General features: G+C 40.0%; 1 protein-coding gene across 7 annotated transcripts in view; it reads right to left on the bottom strand.

Annotated features, from left to right (window-relative positions):
* Positions 1–19,427, bottom strand: part of TLK2 (tousled like kinase 2) — a 107,310-nt gene that overhangs the window by 16,235 nt on the left and 71,648 nt on the right. For all 7 annotated transcript variants that reach the window (XM_087854242.1, XM_045814577.2, XM_045814579.2 and 4 more), the window contains 6 exons: positions 18,979–19,115; positions 13,725–13,877; positions 11,396–11,462; positions 10,032–10,129; positions 8,424–8,505; positions 4,326–4,417 (listed from right to left, as the gene is read on the bottom strand). In XM_087854242.1, the coding sequence (XP_087710368.1) occupies positions 4,326–4,417; positions 8,424–8,505; positions 10,032–10,129; positions 11,396–11,462; positions 13,725–13,877; positions 18,979–19,115 (629 nt within the window). The remainder of the gene's footprint in view (positions 1–4,325; positions 4,418–8,423; positions 8,506–10,031; positions 10,130–11,395; positions 11,463–13,724; positions 13,878–18,978; positions 19,116–19,427) is intronic.

A 19,427-nucleotide genomic window follows, 5' to 3' on the forward strand; every position in this document is an offset into this window, starting at 1 on the left:
TGGCTCAGTCTGTTAAGCATCCAACTCTTGATTTCAGCTCAGATCATGATCTCAGGGTAGTGAGATCAAGCCCCATACTGGGCTCCACACACAGCGAAGAAGCTGCTTGGGATTCTCTCTCTCTCTCTGCCCCTCCCCCTCGGTGCATGCCTGCGTGCGTGTGTGCATGTGAATGCATTTTATCTCTCTCTCTCAAATAAGCAAATCTTTTAAAAAAGGAAATCACTGAACCCCAGTTTTCCTGGAATGAGAGTTTACATATACGTATTAACATTTTTTTTTAGTGCTTTTCCTATTTGAAATGATTTAATAAGATTAGGAACAAAAACAAACTATATAATCTCACGTATTCGTTGAATTTTAAAAGAATTACAGAGCAAGTTTATTCAATATAATTACCAATAATTTTTGAAGTATTTAATTCTTATTTAAAAAGAGAGCAACAGAAAATTTTTATTTTTTAAGTAAGCTACCACCATTTAGTTTGGGGCACTTTCTTATAAGGCAAGAGTCAGAAAAGAGAAACTTTCCAGAGTATGGTAAATAAAACTAAGTTGATGTTTTCTGAAATTGGTATATTCCAGTATATCAAAGATACACAGAAAGTACTCAACTAAAGAAAAGCTGAGGAGACAACCAGGGCAAGGAGGAGAGAGGAACAGGAATATAAAAGTAATTAAACATGTTTTTCCCTGATGGAAACTGTGCTTGACAAAGCTTATTTTTCAAGCTGCCACTTTTGGCGATTTTTTTGCTTCTTCTGACATTCATCATGTTTATGTCTTTCTGAAAAAGACTTGCCAGCACTTAGGCAGAGCAGTGTCAGGACACCCACTATACTGGGACCTGGAAACCTGGCCCTGAGTCCCAGCTCTGCGATGTCGCTTCTCTGGGCTTCCCCGTGGCTGCGCAGGACTGGAGGTTTCAAAGGCTGCTTCCTGGATCCAGGCCTCCAGAGACCCGGTGCAGACACTGAGCAAATGTAGCTGTGGCCCAACCCCTCATCCCACCTAAGCAGCGTCACACCTGTCCTTTCCAAATATTAAGATTCCATGTAATATTTCATTCAGTAAAATTAAAGTGATGCTGTTAACAAAAACCCAGTTTAGAAAGCTAGGGACTAACTAGATAACCATTCAAGTCATTTCTTACACTAGCACACTAAAACTGTATACTTCTCTGCCATTGTTTTAACTTTTTAATTTTGTCATACATTTCAGAGCAGAGACCAATTTCTGTGTCAAGGTACAGAAAATACAGGAAACTAAAGGAGGCAAGCATTAAGAACCAAAGGAAGGGTCATTCGAAGTCCTGGTCAACCAAGGGCATTTGCTGTGATCGGTGAAAGCATTCCCTCCACATCATGTCGGGCTCTAAGCCCACTTCTCGTGCTTCATCAGGCAAGCCAATGGCTCTGCCGCGTCCCTCAGATGCTCAACTTTTAATTTAATCCAAGGGTTGAATGCACTGAATACAGAGCCCTGAATCAGAAACTGGAAGAAATGTATCCACTAAGGTGTCAGTTTTTTACTCTCTTGTAAGTGGATATATACTTAGACTTCCAAAATGATTCTGTCCTAAAAACTTACAAGAGTATCATACACAAGAGTATACTAATTCAGATACGATTATTTCTGTGGACAGCTTTATATGAAACGTTTCCTACTGTGGAGTTTTTAATATGTTATTTGGGGGAGTTAAATCTTGTAATACGAATGCTTTAATAATGCAAAAGTAAAATAATCGATTTGCTTTTTGTTTGTGAGGGAAGGAGAGGAAAGGAGGTGCAGAAGAGAACTCAAAATTAAACAAAACAACAACCTTTGAGATCTTCCTTTTTACCCAAATGTCTTGATTCCAGATGGGACTGGGAAGCCACTCCCACGACAGGAAAAGCAATCAAAGACATTACTATGCAGAAGAATAGTAGCATTTTCATATTTTATACTGTTACCACGACACTCAAGTGTACCTCTTTTTAGTTTAATACTGAATTTTTAAAGCACTCTCTAAAATCTGTTATGTGCTTGATATAAGCCTTCTTTAAGTTCAAAGGAGTTAATGACATTTTGCTAATTCACTATTATCTATATAGCCTATTCTCATCAGTATGATTTCATATCAAGCAAAATCTTTCAAAGCAAGGTGGAGATACTTAAGAATTTCTCCCCAGGCGTGAATGGAAGTCACAAGAACTCTGCATACGCGCTCCCCTGCAGAGATGGCTCCACAGAAGATCCCTGGGTGCTATGATTCCCACCTCCAGTGAGGAAACAAAGGGGTAGGCACCACTGCGAGCCTGGAGCTGGACCAGTCAAGAGCTTAGAAAAATGAGACAACCTCTTCATTTGCTCTACGATTCTGCCTGGTAGAGGAATGTGAGATAGATCCCCCATCTCTCCCCGCTAGCACTTGAAACAGCTTGCCGAATGTGTCACGGAGGTACACGGTCCCGGCTACAATCCCTCACTGTTGCAAAGGGCTAAGGCAAGCAGCACCCCCCGCCCTACAGTTACTACAGTGTTCCTTACCAGAGTTCTCTTTCGGGCCAGCCTAAAGGCTGGACACTGAGACCAGGCAAAGTATGGGTAAATCCCGGCACAGGAACCATTTTCTCAAGGCTGACCAAGGCTGGCCCCTCATGAAGTCAGAGTGGTCAACGCACACACGTAAGATAGAGAACAGGCTCCAAGGACAGCTCAAGAGCATTTTTAAAGAGAAGCACGTATAGTTCCAACACCCTTATGCACTCTGAGAGTCTCAATATAATGGGGACATTTCCCATTTCTAACTGGTCAGAACGACATGTGGTTTCCTTCCCTGGAGTGCTCCTGGCATTCACTGTGGCATGCCATTCGTCCCCGCACGCCAAGTGACTGGAATGTACTTCTAATAACGTAACAGCTCCTCAGAAGCATCTGGACTGCAGCTGCCTGTCACGTACGATACACATGCAGGGTGCCACGCATCCAGTACACATCATCCCTTTGCCTACATCTGCTAAGCCCTATTTCTCTTAATGCCGTAGGAACCTCCGCTTCTCCAGTGCTGAGTGCCACTGCCAATCTGCATGGAAGAGGAAGAGGTCCCGGATCCCTGGTGAGTAATAGGTACACAGCAGGAGCTGTGTTGGTCCATGCCCCAAGAACCAGCTGATGATGCAGAAATGAGACTTAGTAGCCAATTACAAGGCTACTTCAAACTCCACTGCTTTTTTCCCCTCCAAAGTACTATTTATAAGAAAAAAAACAAAACTGCTTTTATAGAAAGGAGGTGGGTTGTTTATATCAAAAAAGGCTGTCTTGGGCGCCTGGGTGGCTCAGTCGGTTAAGTGTCTGCCTTTGGCTCAGGTCATGATCCCAGGGTCCTGGGACCGAGTCTCACATCGGGCTCCCTGCTCAGCAAGGAGCCTGCTTCTCTCTCTGCCTGCCACTCCCCCTGCTTGTGTTTGCTTGTTCTCCCTCTCTCTGTCAAATAGGGGAGGGCTGTCTTGTCTCTTCAGGGTTAGGGCATGTCTAACTCAGCGTCTGTACCTACAACAAGGAAACAACTAAGCCCAGGGAGGGATCCTAAAAGCAAATTAGGTATGTGTGGCCTCCAAACCAAATGAGCCATGAATTCCCACGTTCTGAAGCTTGGGGTGGGGGAAACAAGCAAAACCTGATATTAGTAGATCCAAAAAATTCACACCTGTACATGTAATAATCATACCTTCTAAAGAAGTCACCCCCCCCTCCCAATACGGCGGAGGACGGCCACTGGTAGCATTCAGAAGACAGGCAAGCACAGTAAGCAGGACACTGAGCACGGAGAATTCTGAGAGGGGAAACTGTGAGGGGGAGGTGAGCACAGCACTGAGGAGCTGAAGGAGTCAAGTAAGCACCACTGAGGTACCCCAGGTGCCCCCCACTGTCTCCTCCATGATGAAATGACTGAAACAGCAGGAAAAAGTCCTGCCCAAAGCTCCCCAGGATCCCCAGGGCACTATCATCTGCTCTCCACAGACAGGCAAGATGGTTTCTGAGGCTTTGCTTGTTTATTGTAGCTAATGTTAGACACACAATGGAAAGGGAGGTTAAAGAGCATGGGTTTTTGATTGAGGGAAGTCTAGATTTAAATACCAGTTCAGCCATTTCTTAACTATTACTCGAATTCTGTTAAGTTCCAGTTTGCTCATCAGTAAGATGGAATAGTTACTCTCCTAGGACAGTCAGGACGAGTAAATGACACCAGCACAGCAACACACGCACCGCTGTTAACACAGGGCCCACACTGCAGCCGCCACCACTGAATTCTGACACATCAGACACCCTGGCGTCACTTACTTGTGGTAATTCTCCTTTTTCTCATCTCTCCAGTTTTTATTTAACTGGTGAATTTTCACAGCTACATATCTTTGTTCTGTTAGATCAAATGCCTACAAAGAAAAGGAATAAGTTATATTCTGGATAAAAGCTAACAAGAATTACAGGCAAGTAACCGATTTGAAGCTTCTGTTTAACACATGGATGTACTCAAAACCCAAAATGCATTATTAAATACAAACAGCCATGGATGACAACATATCACGTACTTGTTTCAGAGTTACAACCATCTTCTTAAAACTTGTGATCAGATAATTTAGAAGTCTCCAGACGCACTGGCACCAAGGGGCTTAGAAAACAACCCAGCACACACCACAAACAGCAAGCCAGCCTGTGCCTTACCAGTCCCTTCCAAACAGTTCTCTCTGCGGACATCATCCGCCCTCTCTGGGACCCTGCTCCCCCAGGCTGTATCTCACCCCTCTGCTGACACTGGGACTTGGCATGATTCACTAGTATTAAGTCTTGCTGCTTTTGAAATGCTGGGGACACAGACGACCTGCTCCAAGAGAAAGAACCCCTCCAGATACACCTTTTCACTATGTTTGTTTAGAAAATAACCTCGTAATTTTTTATATTGTGTTTATTAAAATACAAACAGAAACAAAAAATAGTTCCACCCATATATGATGGGTAAATAAAAAGCAGTTTTTGATCCCAACAATGTCTGAAATTAGTCACACCAGGTCACGTCTCTAGCACTGTCCAAAGAAAGGGACAGACTTTCCCCAAAGACCACCACAACTGCCAAGTCCTCCATCAGTGAGACAGTGGTGTATCATAGAGGGAAGAAGGGAAACAGGTGGGTTTTTGAGGATGCTGGGTGTAAATCACAATCTGATAAAGTGAGTCGTATTTTAATATAATAGGAAATTTCTCTTATACAAAAGAATTAATTGAGGGATTCCTTTAGAATGAATAGTTTTTCTTAGTTTTTCAAGTTCAGAGGAGAAACTTAATACTTCAGTTCTAACACTATGACCATCCATCTGCCAGGTTCCATGCTGTAGGAACAGATGAAGGTAACAGGCATAGGAAAAGTCCATGAATAGTGATGATTACTGTTCAACGGATCTTTAAAATGTAACCTACCTCTAGGAAAGCACTAGATGCAAGAGAGGGCTGCTTATAAAAGAAATTTCCAATTTATACTAAATTTAAACCAATAGTTTTTAAAATATAAAAACCACACAATTCAAACAGAATATCTCACAGAAATGGAAATTCTTAGACTCTGAAGTCCACCTGCAAGCTTGTGTAACGTCATGGCTTTACAGCAGAGAACCATTTCAAGCCAGTACGAGCCAGATCAAATAGCACCTAATTTCTAAGAGCAGTAATGATCCTACAAGTGTCTTTTTCTCTACCCACCACACCATATTTCTGAACCCAAGACACTGTGATCCACCACTCATGTAAGAAGGGCTTCTGGAGAGTGGAGAAGAGCAAAAGAACTACACAGAATGTACACAACATTGGAGGAAACATCTACATTTCCAGAATGTGAAAAGGTTTAAGGAACACACTAGGGAAAAAACAGGATGAAGAAATCACTAACTACCAACTTGGGAAGCACCAAGAATGAATTTTGAGGTTTTAAAAAAGGAGGTGTCTCACTTCTGGGTTTACAGACAAAAGAATTAAAAGCAAGGCCTCCAAGAGATATCTGCACACGCACGTTCAAAGCAGCACTATTCACAACAGACAAGAAGAGGAAGAAACTCCAATGTTCATTGCCAGATAAATGGATAAAGAAAATGAAGTATGTATGCATACAATGGAATATTATTCAGCCTTAAAAGAAGGAAATCCTATCACAAGCTTCAACATGCATGAATTCTGAGAACATTATGCTAAGTGAACTGAGCCAGTCACAAAAGACAAATACTGTGATTCCATTTATAAAGGTATCTGAAAGTAGTCCAATTCACAGAAAATGAAAGCAGAACAGTGGTTCACAGGGGCTGGGGGAGGGCAAGAGGAGAGCTGTTGATTAATGGGTAAAGTTTCAGTTTTCTAAGATAAGAAAGTTCTGAAGATCTGTTTCACGACAACATAAACACACCTAACACCACTGAACTGTACATTCAAAAACGGTTAATGATGGTAAATTCCGGGGTTTTTTCTTACCACAATTGAAAAAAAACGTCAAAAATAAAAAATAAACTAAGCATATGATTCAAGAATGAAAACAAAAACAAAGAAAAGTAAAAGGAAGGAAAGACTAATAGGAAAAGTTAATGAAAAGAAAAATCCAAATTAAACAGTAGACTTGATCAACAAAATAAAAAGTTGATTCTTAGAGGGGAAAAAAAACCCACTGACTAACCTTTCTGACCTATCAGTCGATATACAAAAATAAACATTTCATTTAAAAAAAGAGAGAGAAATAACTAAGGTATGGACGGTATTTTTAAATCAAGGTGAAATAAAAGATTTTCCAAAAAAATGAAATTATCAAGAGACTTAAAAAAGGAGAGAAAATATGAATAAATCAGTATTTGTAAAAGGAACTGAAAAGGTAGTCAAAATGTTTTCCTGTTCAATGACATCCACCCATGGGATTCTGAGTCTGCTCTAGCTTTCAAGGAGCCAATAATTCCTATGCAATGCATTCCAGGGCATGGGAAAAATATATATACATACAGGCACAACTTATTGTGGATAACTAGGACACAGAAGCTAGACAATGCTGCCCACACACAAAAGACAACTATGGGCCAGTCCCCCTTACAAACATAGATCACAAAATATACTAGAAAATCAAGCCCAAGAGTCCACTAAAAATAATATTCTCGTTCTGGAAGTGGATAGTGATGGCAGTTGCACATTATGAATATACTTAATGCAACTGAACTGTACACTTAAAATGGTTAAAATGGCAAATTTTATGTATATATCACCAGAGTAAAAAATGAACATTAAAAAAAGGAAAACTGTTGAATCATTATGTTGTATGTCTGAAACTAATATAACATTGTGTGCCAACTACACTTCGATGAAAAAATACACACACACACACACACACACACACATATAGGCACAACAGTTTTGGAAAATACAGTTATTTTTTTATAACAATAAAAGGTGGGGGATAGGGGCGCCTGGGTGGCTCAGTCAGTTAAGCATCTGCCCTCAGCTCAGGGCACGATCCCAGGGGCCTGGGATCGAGTCCTGCGTCAGGCTCCCTGCTTAGCAGGGAGTCTGCTTCTCCCTCTGCCTCTGTCTTTGCCCCTGTTTGTGCTCTCTCTCTCAAATAAATAAAATCTTAAAAAAAAAAAAAAGGTGAGGGATAGAACTAGTTTTTACTGTTTTTATCTGAAATGAAAACTAATTATTTTGTCCAAAAGATTTCCCATACATAAATTCATAGGGCATAACGTAAATCCCAACAGTGAAGGCCGCACCTCAGAAGGAGGGACTTCGCAGGGCCATGTAGTAAAGACCATTTAATAAACGGATTCTGCAGATAAAAGCCCGGTGCCAGAAACACCCAGAAACTTAAGGAGGTCGTGACTGGTGAACATGTTATTGATCTGCAGCCCACCGGAGGCACAGCGGTCTGAACGTCACTGGCCCGGATGAAGCCAGGACACGCCTCCGGGACGCCAGAGCTACTCAGCACTCCGACTGAGAAGACGAGAACATTTTAAAAACAAAAAGCAGGTTTTCAGGTAAGAATTAACTTTAACACATCTATTTTGTTAAAAAAAAAAATTATAGGATAAAAGTGACACATATTTATTTCTAACAAAGGTAAGTGAGGCAGGAGGTACAGAACCAGAATAAAAACCACCACCATTTCACTATCCAGAAAGGAGTCTTTTTCCTTCCTGGTTTTTTTTTTTTTTTTTCAAATTGAAAATAGGGCAAACTACTGGATCCTGCCTTAGTCACGTAAGTTTACTGGAAGCAGTTCTTCCAAAGATACAGGTTCTAAAAGTTTCTGAATTTTAACAAATAGGTACAACCCACAATTACCATGATTCCTAACTTTCTCCAAGTTGGTGATAACCAAGATTCAATCCTTCGTCTCTGTGCCCAGTTTCTTACACTTACCTTGTAAACTTCACTGAAACCGCCTCTACCCAACAGATGTAACAACAAGTATCTGTCATTGAGCGTTGGGTGATCTTTAAATCTGGGGAAACAGAGAACACAGAATATCCTGAGTTTCAGGACTACACAATCTCCCGTAAATCTCTCACATGCTACACACATGGTTACAGTGGCTGCTGCTAGTTCGGCAACCACACGGACGCAGAGAGCTGTGAACGCGAAGTGAGCCATCCGGGGCAGGGAGACCACATGACGACAACGGACAGCACTGGCTGTAGAGCCACAAGGCACAGGCCACAACTGGACCTATGACCTTTGCTGACCTTCCTCCCCTTTTGAAAGGTAGCTGGGCAACTACCATCACCATCCACTTGCTGTAAGAGGACGGGGTACAGATTCCACCGGATCGGGGATTTTCAAACTGTGCTACCCACTCCCTCCAAAGTAGTCAAGAGTCACATGTTCCCACCATTCCAAAACGGATACGATAAAGTCCCAAGATATTTCACAGCGCCTTACAAATGGATTCGATTATTAAGGAAGTCACATGTCCTATGTGCATTCATGGTCTCTCTTTAAGACAGTTTCACGATGTAACTGTTTCCCCCAGAGGATTCCACCTTGTGTTGTTTTCTAACAATAAGATGAAGAAAGGAGAGATGCTGGCAAAAATAGTTTCACAAATATGTCTACCTAATTCCTGATCTTAAACAGCCCCACTATTAATCCTGAAACTATTCTAATTCTGAGAAACTGACATGCTTGTAGAGAAAGGCGACATGAGTGTGTGGCGGTTAGCTCTGGAGCTGTTGGGTCACATAGTTACAGGTCCCTGGTCAGGCTGAGTCTCACTGGGCCACTGCGAAGATGAGATGAGAGCATCAGGCACGTGGCACTGTGCCTGACACACGCAGAGAGCCCAGTCGTGGGGACCGCTGCTGCCTGCCACTTCACAGGAAGAAAAGGCCACGGCTCACACTGGCCAGACAAAAATACAGAAGCTACAGCTATGTCCAAAAAAAATCACCTTTCGGAGTCAGAAAAACATGGGAAGGAAGAGATTATGGACCGAACCTACTTCCCACTTTAATCTACTTCTCAGCTGCAATCCTCTGAAGGACTTATAAAAAAGGTGGGCATTCATCTACAATTAACGCACTGACCCTGAAAGTCTTGTTTAAAATCTCAATGCCCAAATGGCCCTTAAAGGTCATTCCAAAACCAGTGCCATCTCAACCCAGTAACCTTCCACGACACCACACTGTCACCCATGCTTCCATTCAGCAAGGCTCTGCAGGAATCTGAATATACAATGTATGCCAACCACTTACAACTGCAAAGCTATACTGTTTTAGTGACCTCTACTTGTGTAAAAGCACTGTAATACATGTATAGATACTATTTAACATATAAATCTTAATATATTTATATATATTTAACCTAAAGCAAATCATAGTTGTGTTCACAGACCGTATTATACCTTGCAATAGAGCTAAAATACACCGTGGAATCATTTACCCAATTTATAGTAAGCAGAAACCTCATTCTTGACCATTCATGTCAAAGTGTACAGCAGTTTCCAACCCAACATACCCCCAAGTTGCTTACTGTGAATTATCTTCATTATGTATCCTTTTTAGTTCCCTGATATGTAGATTTCTAACCCTTTCTAGCCTTTCCAGCTCTGCCTGGATCTCTGCTTCTTCCTAAAGTGAAAAGGAAAGAAATAGCTCAGAACACAGGACACTACCTTCTCAGAATCTCATTTCAAAACAGCAGACATTTCTCTTTTGAAAAACGAAGGGAAAATGTTTCTTTTGAATTGAAAAAGATTTTTTTAAGAGCTAGAATTTTAATCATAAAAAACAAGCCCACAGCAAATATTAAATAAAATTCAAACCATACAAAGAAATACAAGTAAGAAAAAAGCCCTCTGCTCCCCCATCCCTCCTCTCCATCATGCCCATTCCCCAGATGAAACTGCTGTTAAGTGTCTTGTGTAAATTTCCAGAAATGTTCTCTGTATTTACATATAAGCACACAATCATCTTCTTCTTCTTCTCTTTTTTAACAAAAATCAGATTCTCTATCTGGTTCTGCTCTGTAAGTATGGATCATGCTTGGTGCCTTAAGTTCCACTGACTTAACAAGATCGGAGAACCCAGTGGGAAAGACAAACACACACCAACAGCAGTTTATTAAATGCTTATCGACCATCATGACCATAAGCAGCATCTACCAAAAATGTATGGGCTGCTAACTTTAGGAGATGAGCAATCTACATCCAAGAGGCCTCTGTGAACACTGTCAGTAAGAATTTTTATGTGGGTGCCTTTGTGTTACGATATGGCTGGTACAAGACCTTCTTTTCTTAGCCAGTTCAGATGAGAGGTAAGAGCTACTATGTGATTTAAAATATCCTAAGAGTTTTCATATCAAATCTGAACCATCTGCTAGTACTGTCTATTTAATTTTTACTATGAGGATAACTGCTTATGAAGCTTTATGACATATACAGAATTATCTATTGGAACATCATTGGTTGAAAAAGTGCCCCCATTGGGTGGCTGGAGTTGACTCAAAAACTGAAAGACATTCCATCATTAGAAATACAAGAGGGGCAGGGTGCCTGGGTGGCCAGCCGGTTTAGCCTCCACCTCCTGAGCCTCTCTGCCTCTTGATTTCGGCTCAGGTCATGATCTCAGGGTCCTGAGACTGAGCCCTGAGTCAGGCTCTGTGCTGAGCGGGGAGTCTGCTTGAGATTCTCTCACTCTCCCTCTCTCCCCCCCCCCCCCCCGCTTGTGCTCTCTCTCTCTCTCTCTCTCGAACAAATAAATAAATAAAAATAAATACTGGATGTGAGAGTGGGCTTAACTAGCTCAAGATTTCTGCATGTATGTCAAACCATGACATGTGCTCCAATACCACATGTAAAATAATTTCTCCAGACATATTTTTCTCTTTACGCTTACCTTTTTAAGATGACCTAATCTGAGTTTGAAGATTTCTTCTTGTTCATGGTATTCTGCTAATGTTAACCTGGAAGATAATGGTAGAAATCCCAATAAATTATTTGAAATCGTAGCGTGCCTATTAAAAAGAGAAATGCCAAAGCACGTTATATGGTATATTCAGTCTCTCTGTTAAAATATCTAAAATTATCTTGCAATCCTTTGACAAGAGAAAACTTCTGTGATTTATCAGATATGACAAGAAAGGACTGCAAAGCCAGAAAAAATGAGAAAAATAAATGAGTTATATTTTTATGTTATTTATGAAATGAGTTTTGTCCATACAATCTCAGATGAAAATCCACTGGGAGAGGTAGACAAAAATTATATGCCTAAGTTTTTTTTTTTTTGAAGGGAAAAATAATAAGCCAATGGATTTGACGATTTCTGATAACTCTTAGACTTTGCTACTATAATAACAAGGAGAAGAATGACTTGGTGGAAGAGTCCAGGATTTGGAGTCTGAGGGTCTAGGGTTCAAAGTGCAACTGAGGCCACTGGCCATGTGATCTTGGACAAGCAACTTAAACTTAAGTCTTAGTTTCTTAAAAATGCAGCGAGTAATGATCCCCATCTAACGATGCTGCTGTGCCCATTAAATGAGAATGTGAAATAATCCATAAACTGTAAAAAGGTATTTAAACACAATTCTCAGAGGGCTGACTTGATGGGTGATCACTTATTCTGTGTTCCACCTACCCCAACTGCACCCTTACATCTTAAGGATGAACATTTAAGAAGTGACAGCTCACTCCTCCAACCTCACTCTCTCCACACTCTAGAAGTAGACACATACACCTCAAAGCTTCTATCCTAAATAGCAGGAGAAAGAAACAGCTATTCTATCAACCAGGCAGGGCTACGAAATAGCCTCTGAGATCTGACTAAAATAAAATAAAAAGAATAACAAGAAGAAACGTATCCACTACGGCTGTTACACCTGTCTCTTTACAGTGACAGACATACTTACACCAATTAATCTATATCACACCAGTAAAAAAGGGAGAAATGAAAAATCATAGCTAGGGACTCTCCCTGCCTGAAATAGGTTCGATACCAGGAATGATAATGTGACTCACTCTAAGGCTCCAGAGGAATGTTTTTGGCTTCTGGCCAAAGGAATGAGCCAAGTCACAGATACTCTAATTAAAAACTGGACTGAAAGCCTTCTAGTCTGGATTTGACACAGGACTCCAGATGGCAACTGCTTACTGACACACTACTGGCCTGGACTGCATTCTAATTATTGTTCTCTGGCAAGGAAACAGCCTGTGCCTTCTATTACTCCTAAGCCAATGGTCTTATGCACTAGCATTTGATAATTTTCAAGTAATACTGGAGAGAGAGTCCCTTCACAAAATACGGGAGTGACAGCAAAAGAAGACAATGATCAGATTAATGTGTACAGCATTTGCCCAGAAAATCTTTCAAATCTGGGCTCCTACTTGGACTTTCTGAAAGGAAATGTTTTAAATTTAGAGTCTAGTTTTAAAATATTTATTTATAAGAATGAAGATGCTTCCCAAGCTTATTTACTGTGTGTATTTTTATCACTATACTAAGTGTAATTATTAGTTTATTCATCTGTTCATTTCCCCTAAATAAACCATTGAGCTTCTAGGGCTAGGGCTGTATCCTTTAGCTCTGTATCCCCAGTCTCCAGAACATTTAACACAGATTTATTAAATGAATGTCAAGGAAGAGGCTTCCCCGACACATCAGGTATGTATGGAGTGAGTACTGGCATTAAGCCATCCTTCTCACTGGAATGGGATGTCATGGGCTTTTAACAATGGTGTAGTACAAATATTATTATACTTGCGATGGATCATGGGCTAGTATGTTTTTGAGAACTGATAAGAAAACATAAAGGCAAAAGAACATATTTTAAATAGGTAAGTAATGCACAGTAATATGTAGGTAATCCCCACGAGATGATACCAATGTACCATAACCCAGAACCACACATAAGCAACTAGTGTATCATATGACTACTACGGTGACACCACATTTGTTACAAGAGTGGCCAAAGACCATGACATCAAGGTAAGCGACATTATTTCTCCCGCTCATTCGGAAATACCTAAATGAGATCAGGACTAAGAAAATGAATTAATCTTACATGGTTTTTATATATAAGTTGTGAATAAATCCATTAATGTAACTAAAAAGAAAGCTAATGCTCTGGAAATCCCCATAATGTATCATTTTGTCCAGTGGCACTCAACAGGACATCGGTATTTGGGGGGAGAGTGCAGTATCTCACAGTTCACGTTAATAGAGAACATACGTTTCATTTTCAGCTCCGTTGGTCTTGCTTTTCCTCTGTTTCTGCTCGTTGGTTGCTGGAGGGGCCTGTCCCATGGCAGGAGGTTTCCGCTTCGCTAACATTTTCCGTTGTCTTTCTATCTCTTCCCTCTGTGAATTTATCCTTTCCTGCTGCCTAGAGATAGAAAAGATGTTGCACAGAAGAAGATCAAAAAATTGTAACATGGTTGCAGAATAAACACAAATATCTTGATGCCTATGTATTTGATAGACTTCAGAAAAAACAAGCCCCTTTAAATCAAGTAGAGATTTGATTTTAACTTCTAGTTGAAAAGTCAAATAACTGACGACAAAGGTTTTTTTTGGAATGAGTCTGTACTTTAAGACAGTAATTATGATCATTCTCAGACCAGGAAAGTAGGCAGGAACAATATTCAATTTCCATTGCAACCTTACTTTCTGACTCAAGGAAGAATTAATTTCTTTCTTTTTTCTTTTTCTTTCTTTCTTTTCTTTCTTTTTCTTTCTTTCTTTTTTTTTCTCTCTTTCTTTCTTTCTTTCTTTCTTTCTTTCTTTCTTTCTTTCTTTCTCTCTCTCTCTCTCTCTCTCTCTTTCTTTCTTTCTTTCTTTCTTTCTTTCTTTCTTTCTTTCTTTCTTTCTTTCTTTCTTTCTTTCTTTCTAGATTTGATTTATTTATTTGTCAGAGAGAGAGCAAGAAAGTACAAGCAGGGGGAGCTGCAGAGGGAGAAAGAGAAACAGGCTCCCCACTGAGCAAGAAGCCTGATGTGAGACTCATTATCCCAGGACCCTTAACTGACTGAGCCACTCAGACGCCCCTCAACTAAGTTTTTCAAAAACAAGTACATTCAGAGATAGCACAATGAGGCCTTGCAACTTGTAAAAAACTCCTTAGGGAATGCGACATAAAATGAATTCATAAAAAAACATATATAAAGATTCTCCAGATATCGCTACACCATCATCATTAGAGGATTTCCTAATAAGTCTGAATTTTCTATAATAAACCCATTTGCAAATTAGGAGTCAGTAAAAATACCAGTATAAGAAAACCACTTTCTCTTGTGTATGCCTAACAGATATTAAGGTTTGGAGACCTGGCATACTAAAAATATACCAAGATTTGGGATTGACCATTTAAAAGACTAAAATCTTTAAATCACCTACCCTAGTTGAGAATCAAATGCTAGCTCCCTTCTCCTTCTCTACCATGCTTCTCCCACCTCCTTTTCTTGATCCACCTTCATTTCTGCAGAATAATGGAATCTAAGTTTTTAACCTATTTTCAAATGAAATCTATTCAACCCTCTTCCCTGAACACTTTAGTAGTCAGTCTCTTGACCTTCCCTGCACTCAGTGTATTTTCCTTGGAAGAATGGCAACCAGAAAAACAAGACTATATTCCAGGGTAGATGCCCACAATTTATGCTCCCATATCTATAAGGACAATACTGTGAGCAAGAACATCATTTTAACCAAAAAAAAGAAAAAAAGAAAAAATTAGCAGTGATCTATAGAGAGCTCCTGAATATCCCAGATAAGAATTTTTAAAGATTCCCCAAATTTCATGTTCTGTATCTACTGTAAAATGGTATGGACACCCAAGGGAGATCTGTCATTTATAGAATCAACCAAGAGTTATTTTTCAACATGGTTCATGTGACCAAGAATCAGATGGTTCTCAAGAAATCACTTTAAAATGGGATTCTGGGGGTGCCTGGGTGGCTCAGTCGATTAAGCATTAGACTCCTGATCTCAGCATCATGAGTTCAAGCCCCGCACTGGGCATGGAGCCTACCTAAAAGACAAAAAAAAAAAAAATCCCTGGGTTTCTATAATTCCTTATACACCAGAATAAATACCTGGACTACCATTACAATGCTAGGAAGTTTAATTTACTCCTGCTGAGAATTCATATCTTAAATGACCACAATTTTGTATACAGGTCAAATCCCATTACTTTAATGTTATTTCAATATAAACAAAATCTTAATAAAGAATTTCTTCCCTGTCTGAGGAAAGCATCATAGGAACCTAACTGGAAAGTCAGGACCTTTGAGGAGTGCACTAACCACTCTGCATCTAGACTTTCCAGTCTGCTCTTCTAATCTGCAGATTCTGGACTTGAGCGGCGGCCCAGCCAGTCCTGCTCTCTGCAGACTAGCCAACTCCCACAACCCAAACCCCTCATCTATCCTGTCAATACTGTTTCTCCTGCCTAATGGTGATTTTGTGCAAATCAGTGGTTTTCATAAAGTGACAGACTTTTCATTTGTCTGAAGTCAAGGGCAGTTTCTTGACTTCAGCAACAAGGATCTCCTTTCTGTCCTGAATGGGGTTTCCTCCAATTCTAACCCAAAGTTTTACATATCTTCCTCTCCCTAGAGTTTACTTGTGTCACTAAATGTGTAAATGTATGATAGAATTTACCACCCCCCAAATTCTCTAATTGCCTAATATATTCTACATCCTTCACGTCATCTGTTTGAGCTTTGTGTTTCAGAAATCTTGACCCAAGGCCAGCATACACTTTGGCTCAGTATTTAATGGTGAAATTTACATCTGTTTAATAAAACATGAAAACCATACCCCTCATCGATAACAAATTTTTTATTGCCTTGCCACTGACTGAGACTTTAAGACTTACTCATATTAGAAAGAGTGTACTGAATAACCACAACATGTAACATAACTACAATCTCAGAATTACTTTTTCAACAGGTTCAAACATACTTGGAAAAGGAAAAAATTGCTAACCTGGCCAAAAGAGAATACAATTTTGGTATGCTTTCCTACTAGCTGTTAATCTCCTATTTTAGGGAATTAATAAAGATCACTTGGAAAGAGCAGAGAAACAAAGTAAAAACCAAAAAACTGCACTGAGGGTCCTGTTTAGACTGTATTTGATTATCTAATTTTTAAATGTTCTGAGGTTCGTCTCTTCCCATAAAACCTAACACTGCTACCTGGTGTTCAGCTACTTCACCCCCAAATTATGTATCATGGAGTTTGTTATACACAGAAAATAATCATTTATGAGGACATCAAATACAGCCTTTACAACTGAAGAATCTCAACTTCTGCATTAAAAATGAAAGGGAATTAATTTATTAAAGTGAAACTCTAGTAGACACTAGCCAGAAATAGTTTCCCAAGAAAAAGAGATGGCTGTTCTGTAATTTATATCACCTAAAACCATGAAAAAATGCTATCGACCTAGGAGGAACAATCCCTAGTTAAGGATCTCATTTAGACAGTCCCAACTGCTCTGATGGCTCTACAGCAAAGTCACCATTTTGTACTCTGTGTATGATTTCCAGAACCTTCTGGGCCTCGGGGGCTGCTTACAGAGTAAAAAGATAAAATATTGCTATCAGCTAAGACTGTGAGCACTTCTTTAAAAAAAGTAATTACATTTTATATCTCTATACAAACACACTATCATTTTCAGTCAAAGTCTTTAGACATTTTACAGACAGCCATCTAAAGAGTAACCACTGTCAAAAACTGGCAGCAGTCACTATCACATCTGGGACTCAATCGAAGCACTAGGTGGCTTTGGCCAGTACTGGGGGTATATCTTTGGGTGCCATTCTAATGAAACTGGATGGTGTGCCACTTTCAGGGCAATTTGCACGTCCTGGTCAGGGTGTCAAGCCTCCTTGTGGCAGCCATTTCCACTGCCCTGGTGCATTTCTGCCCTCCCCAGCCACCTATGCTTAGCACTTCGAGTGGATGTCATTCTGAGCTTCTGGCACACGGCTTAACTCAAAAGGTTTTGTTTTTCCTCCTGGGTACTGTATCTTTGACTCAACAGCTAGCCTCTTACCACACCAAATTATACAAACTCAAGGTACGTGTGTGAGGCAAAGACATACCTAAGCCAAGTGGAGGGTAATAACTCACATGTAAAAGAGTGGCTGCTCATGTGCAATCCAGAGGTTAGCATTATTAATAAGATCAATATCTGTACTTTATTTCAGGTATAAATTTGTTATTTTTTTATGTTTCATTACTATTAAAGGAGTCCCAACACTCTCCAATTACTGCTCAGTACGTTACTTCAGCAAGGAAAAAAGGAAAAGCAGTCTATGGAACCCTCCAACTCACAGTGACCTGCAGATCAAATGTTTGCAAGCCCACGATTAGAAACACAATGCCCTACCCCAGTCTCAGATGGAAATAATCTAACAAAAAAAGATATACCAAAAGACACTATAACCTAAAGATATACATATTTTTTAAGTCCAAAACTAGTATTAGCTATTTACACAGTTGGAATTTTAGGATTTTATTTTATTTTTTTTAAAGATTTTATTTATTTGACAGAGAGAAACACAGCGAGAGAGGGAACACAAGCAGGGGGAGTGGGAGAGGGAGAAGTAGGCTTCCCACTGAGCAGGGAGCCCGATGCGGGGCTCGATCCCAGGACCCTGGTATCATGACCTGAGCTGAAGGCAGACGCTTAACGACTAAGCCACCCAGGTGCCCGGAATTTTAGGATTTTAAATGTTAATTCCCTCCTTGAAGTAAATACTTAAATGTTTCAAACTGAAGTTATGATAAAGTGAAAGAGTGCTCAAGGTCCCAAGCTGCTGACAGACACACACTGTGGCTGGCTCCCAGCCTGACCACTGGCTCAGTCCCTGCCTTTAAGGGAGCCACTATCTCAAATGACTGGACACCGTCTCCTTAAAAAGGGCCTCAGCGGCATATCCTACAGGGTTCTTCTAGGGTTTTACTTTGTTTTATACCTAACTCAGGACATTCTTTCTTAGGTCCTTGCCCATTTCATTTTTCTATATGCTAACTCCTCATGAAAATCCATTACATAATTAAAAAGATAAGTTCTAGATTTTTTCTTAACTTGAGCAATTGATTCTTTTCTTTTAAAAGATTTTATTTATTAATTTATTTGAGAGAGAGAGAAGCAGACTCCCCCCTAAGCAGGGAGCCCAAGGTGTGGCTCCATCCTGGGACTCCAGGATCATGACCTGAGCCAGAGGCAGATGCTTAACCGACTGAGCCACCCAGGCACCCCTAATTCTGATTCTTTTAAAGTTTAATGTAGAACTCATTTAGTATTTCTCTGATTACTTGTGTCATTTTTTTCCAGGACTTCACCTCATTCCCTACGTTTCTTTACATATGTAGGGACTAAAGCTGAAAGACTACCACAACTAGAATTTTTAATGACTACAATTACAGAAAACTTAGAGCAACTTTTCAACTTCAATTTACTCACTGCATTCACTTACTTGATAAGGTTCTGGAAAGCATAACCATCTGTCCATTGTTCAGTAAAAGAGGCCCCATGTCGAACAGTGGTAAAGTGGCCCAATCTCAAGCGGTCTTGCATGCTCTTATCTCTACACGCCATCTTCTCTTGTTTTGACTTAGGGGAAAGGACAAATAGAAAAGAACCTTATTCTCTGATGAGAATTCAGAGATATAGCATGGTGTTTACTTTCTGTACTTTACTGATCCAAGTTTAGTACAACTGGCTGACCCTACATGGTCTTCAGGAAGTACCCTAAAACTTTAAATATGTTCTCTGTATTAATGGAAAAAAGTGGTTTCCTGTCTATAAAACTGATGAATTAAAAGCTGAAACAATATTCTCCTCAGTATCTTCGACATCACTAAAATAACCTACTTCCCTTTTACCAATGCTCCCTGTCTTCTTAATGGCATTCCAAAGATTTCA

Source organism: Ursus americanus, chromosome 23, assembly GCF_024610735.1.
Source record: "Ursus americanus isolate L20-20 chromosome 23, mUrsAme1.1.p, whole genome shotgun sequence".
Lineage (NCBI taxonomy): Eukaryota > Metazoa > Chordata > Mammalia > Carnivora > Ursidae > Ursus > Ursus americanus.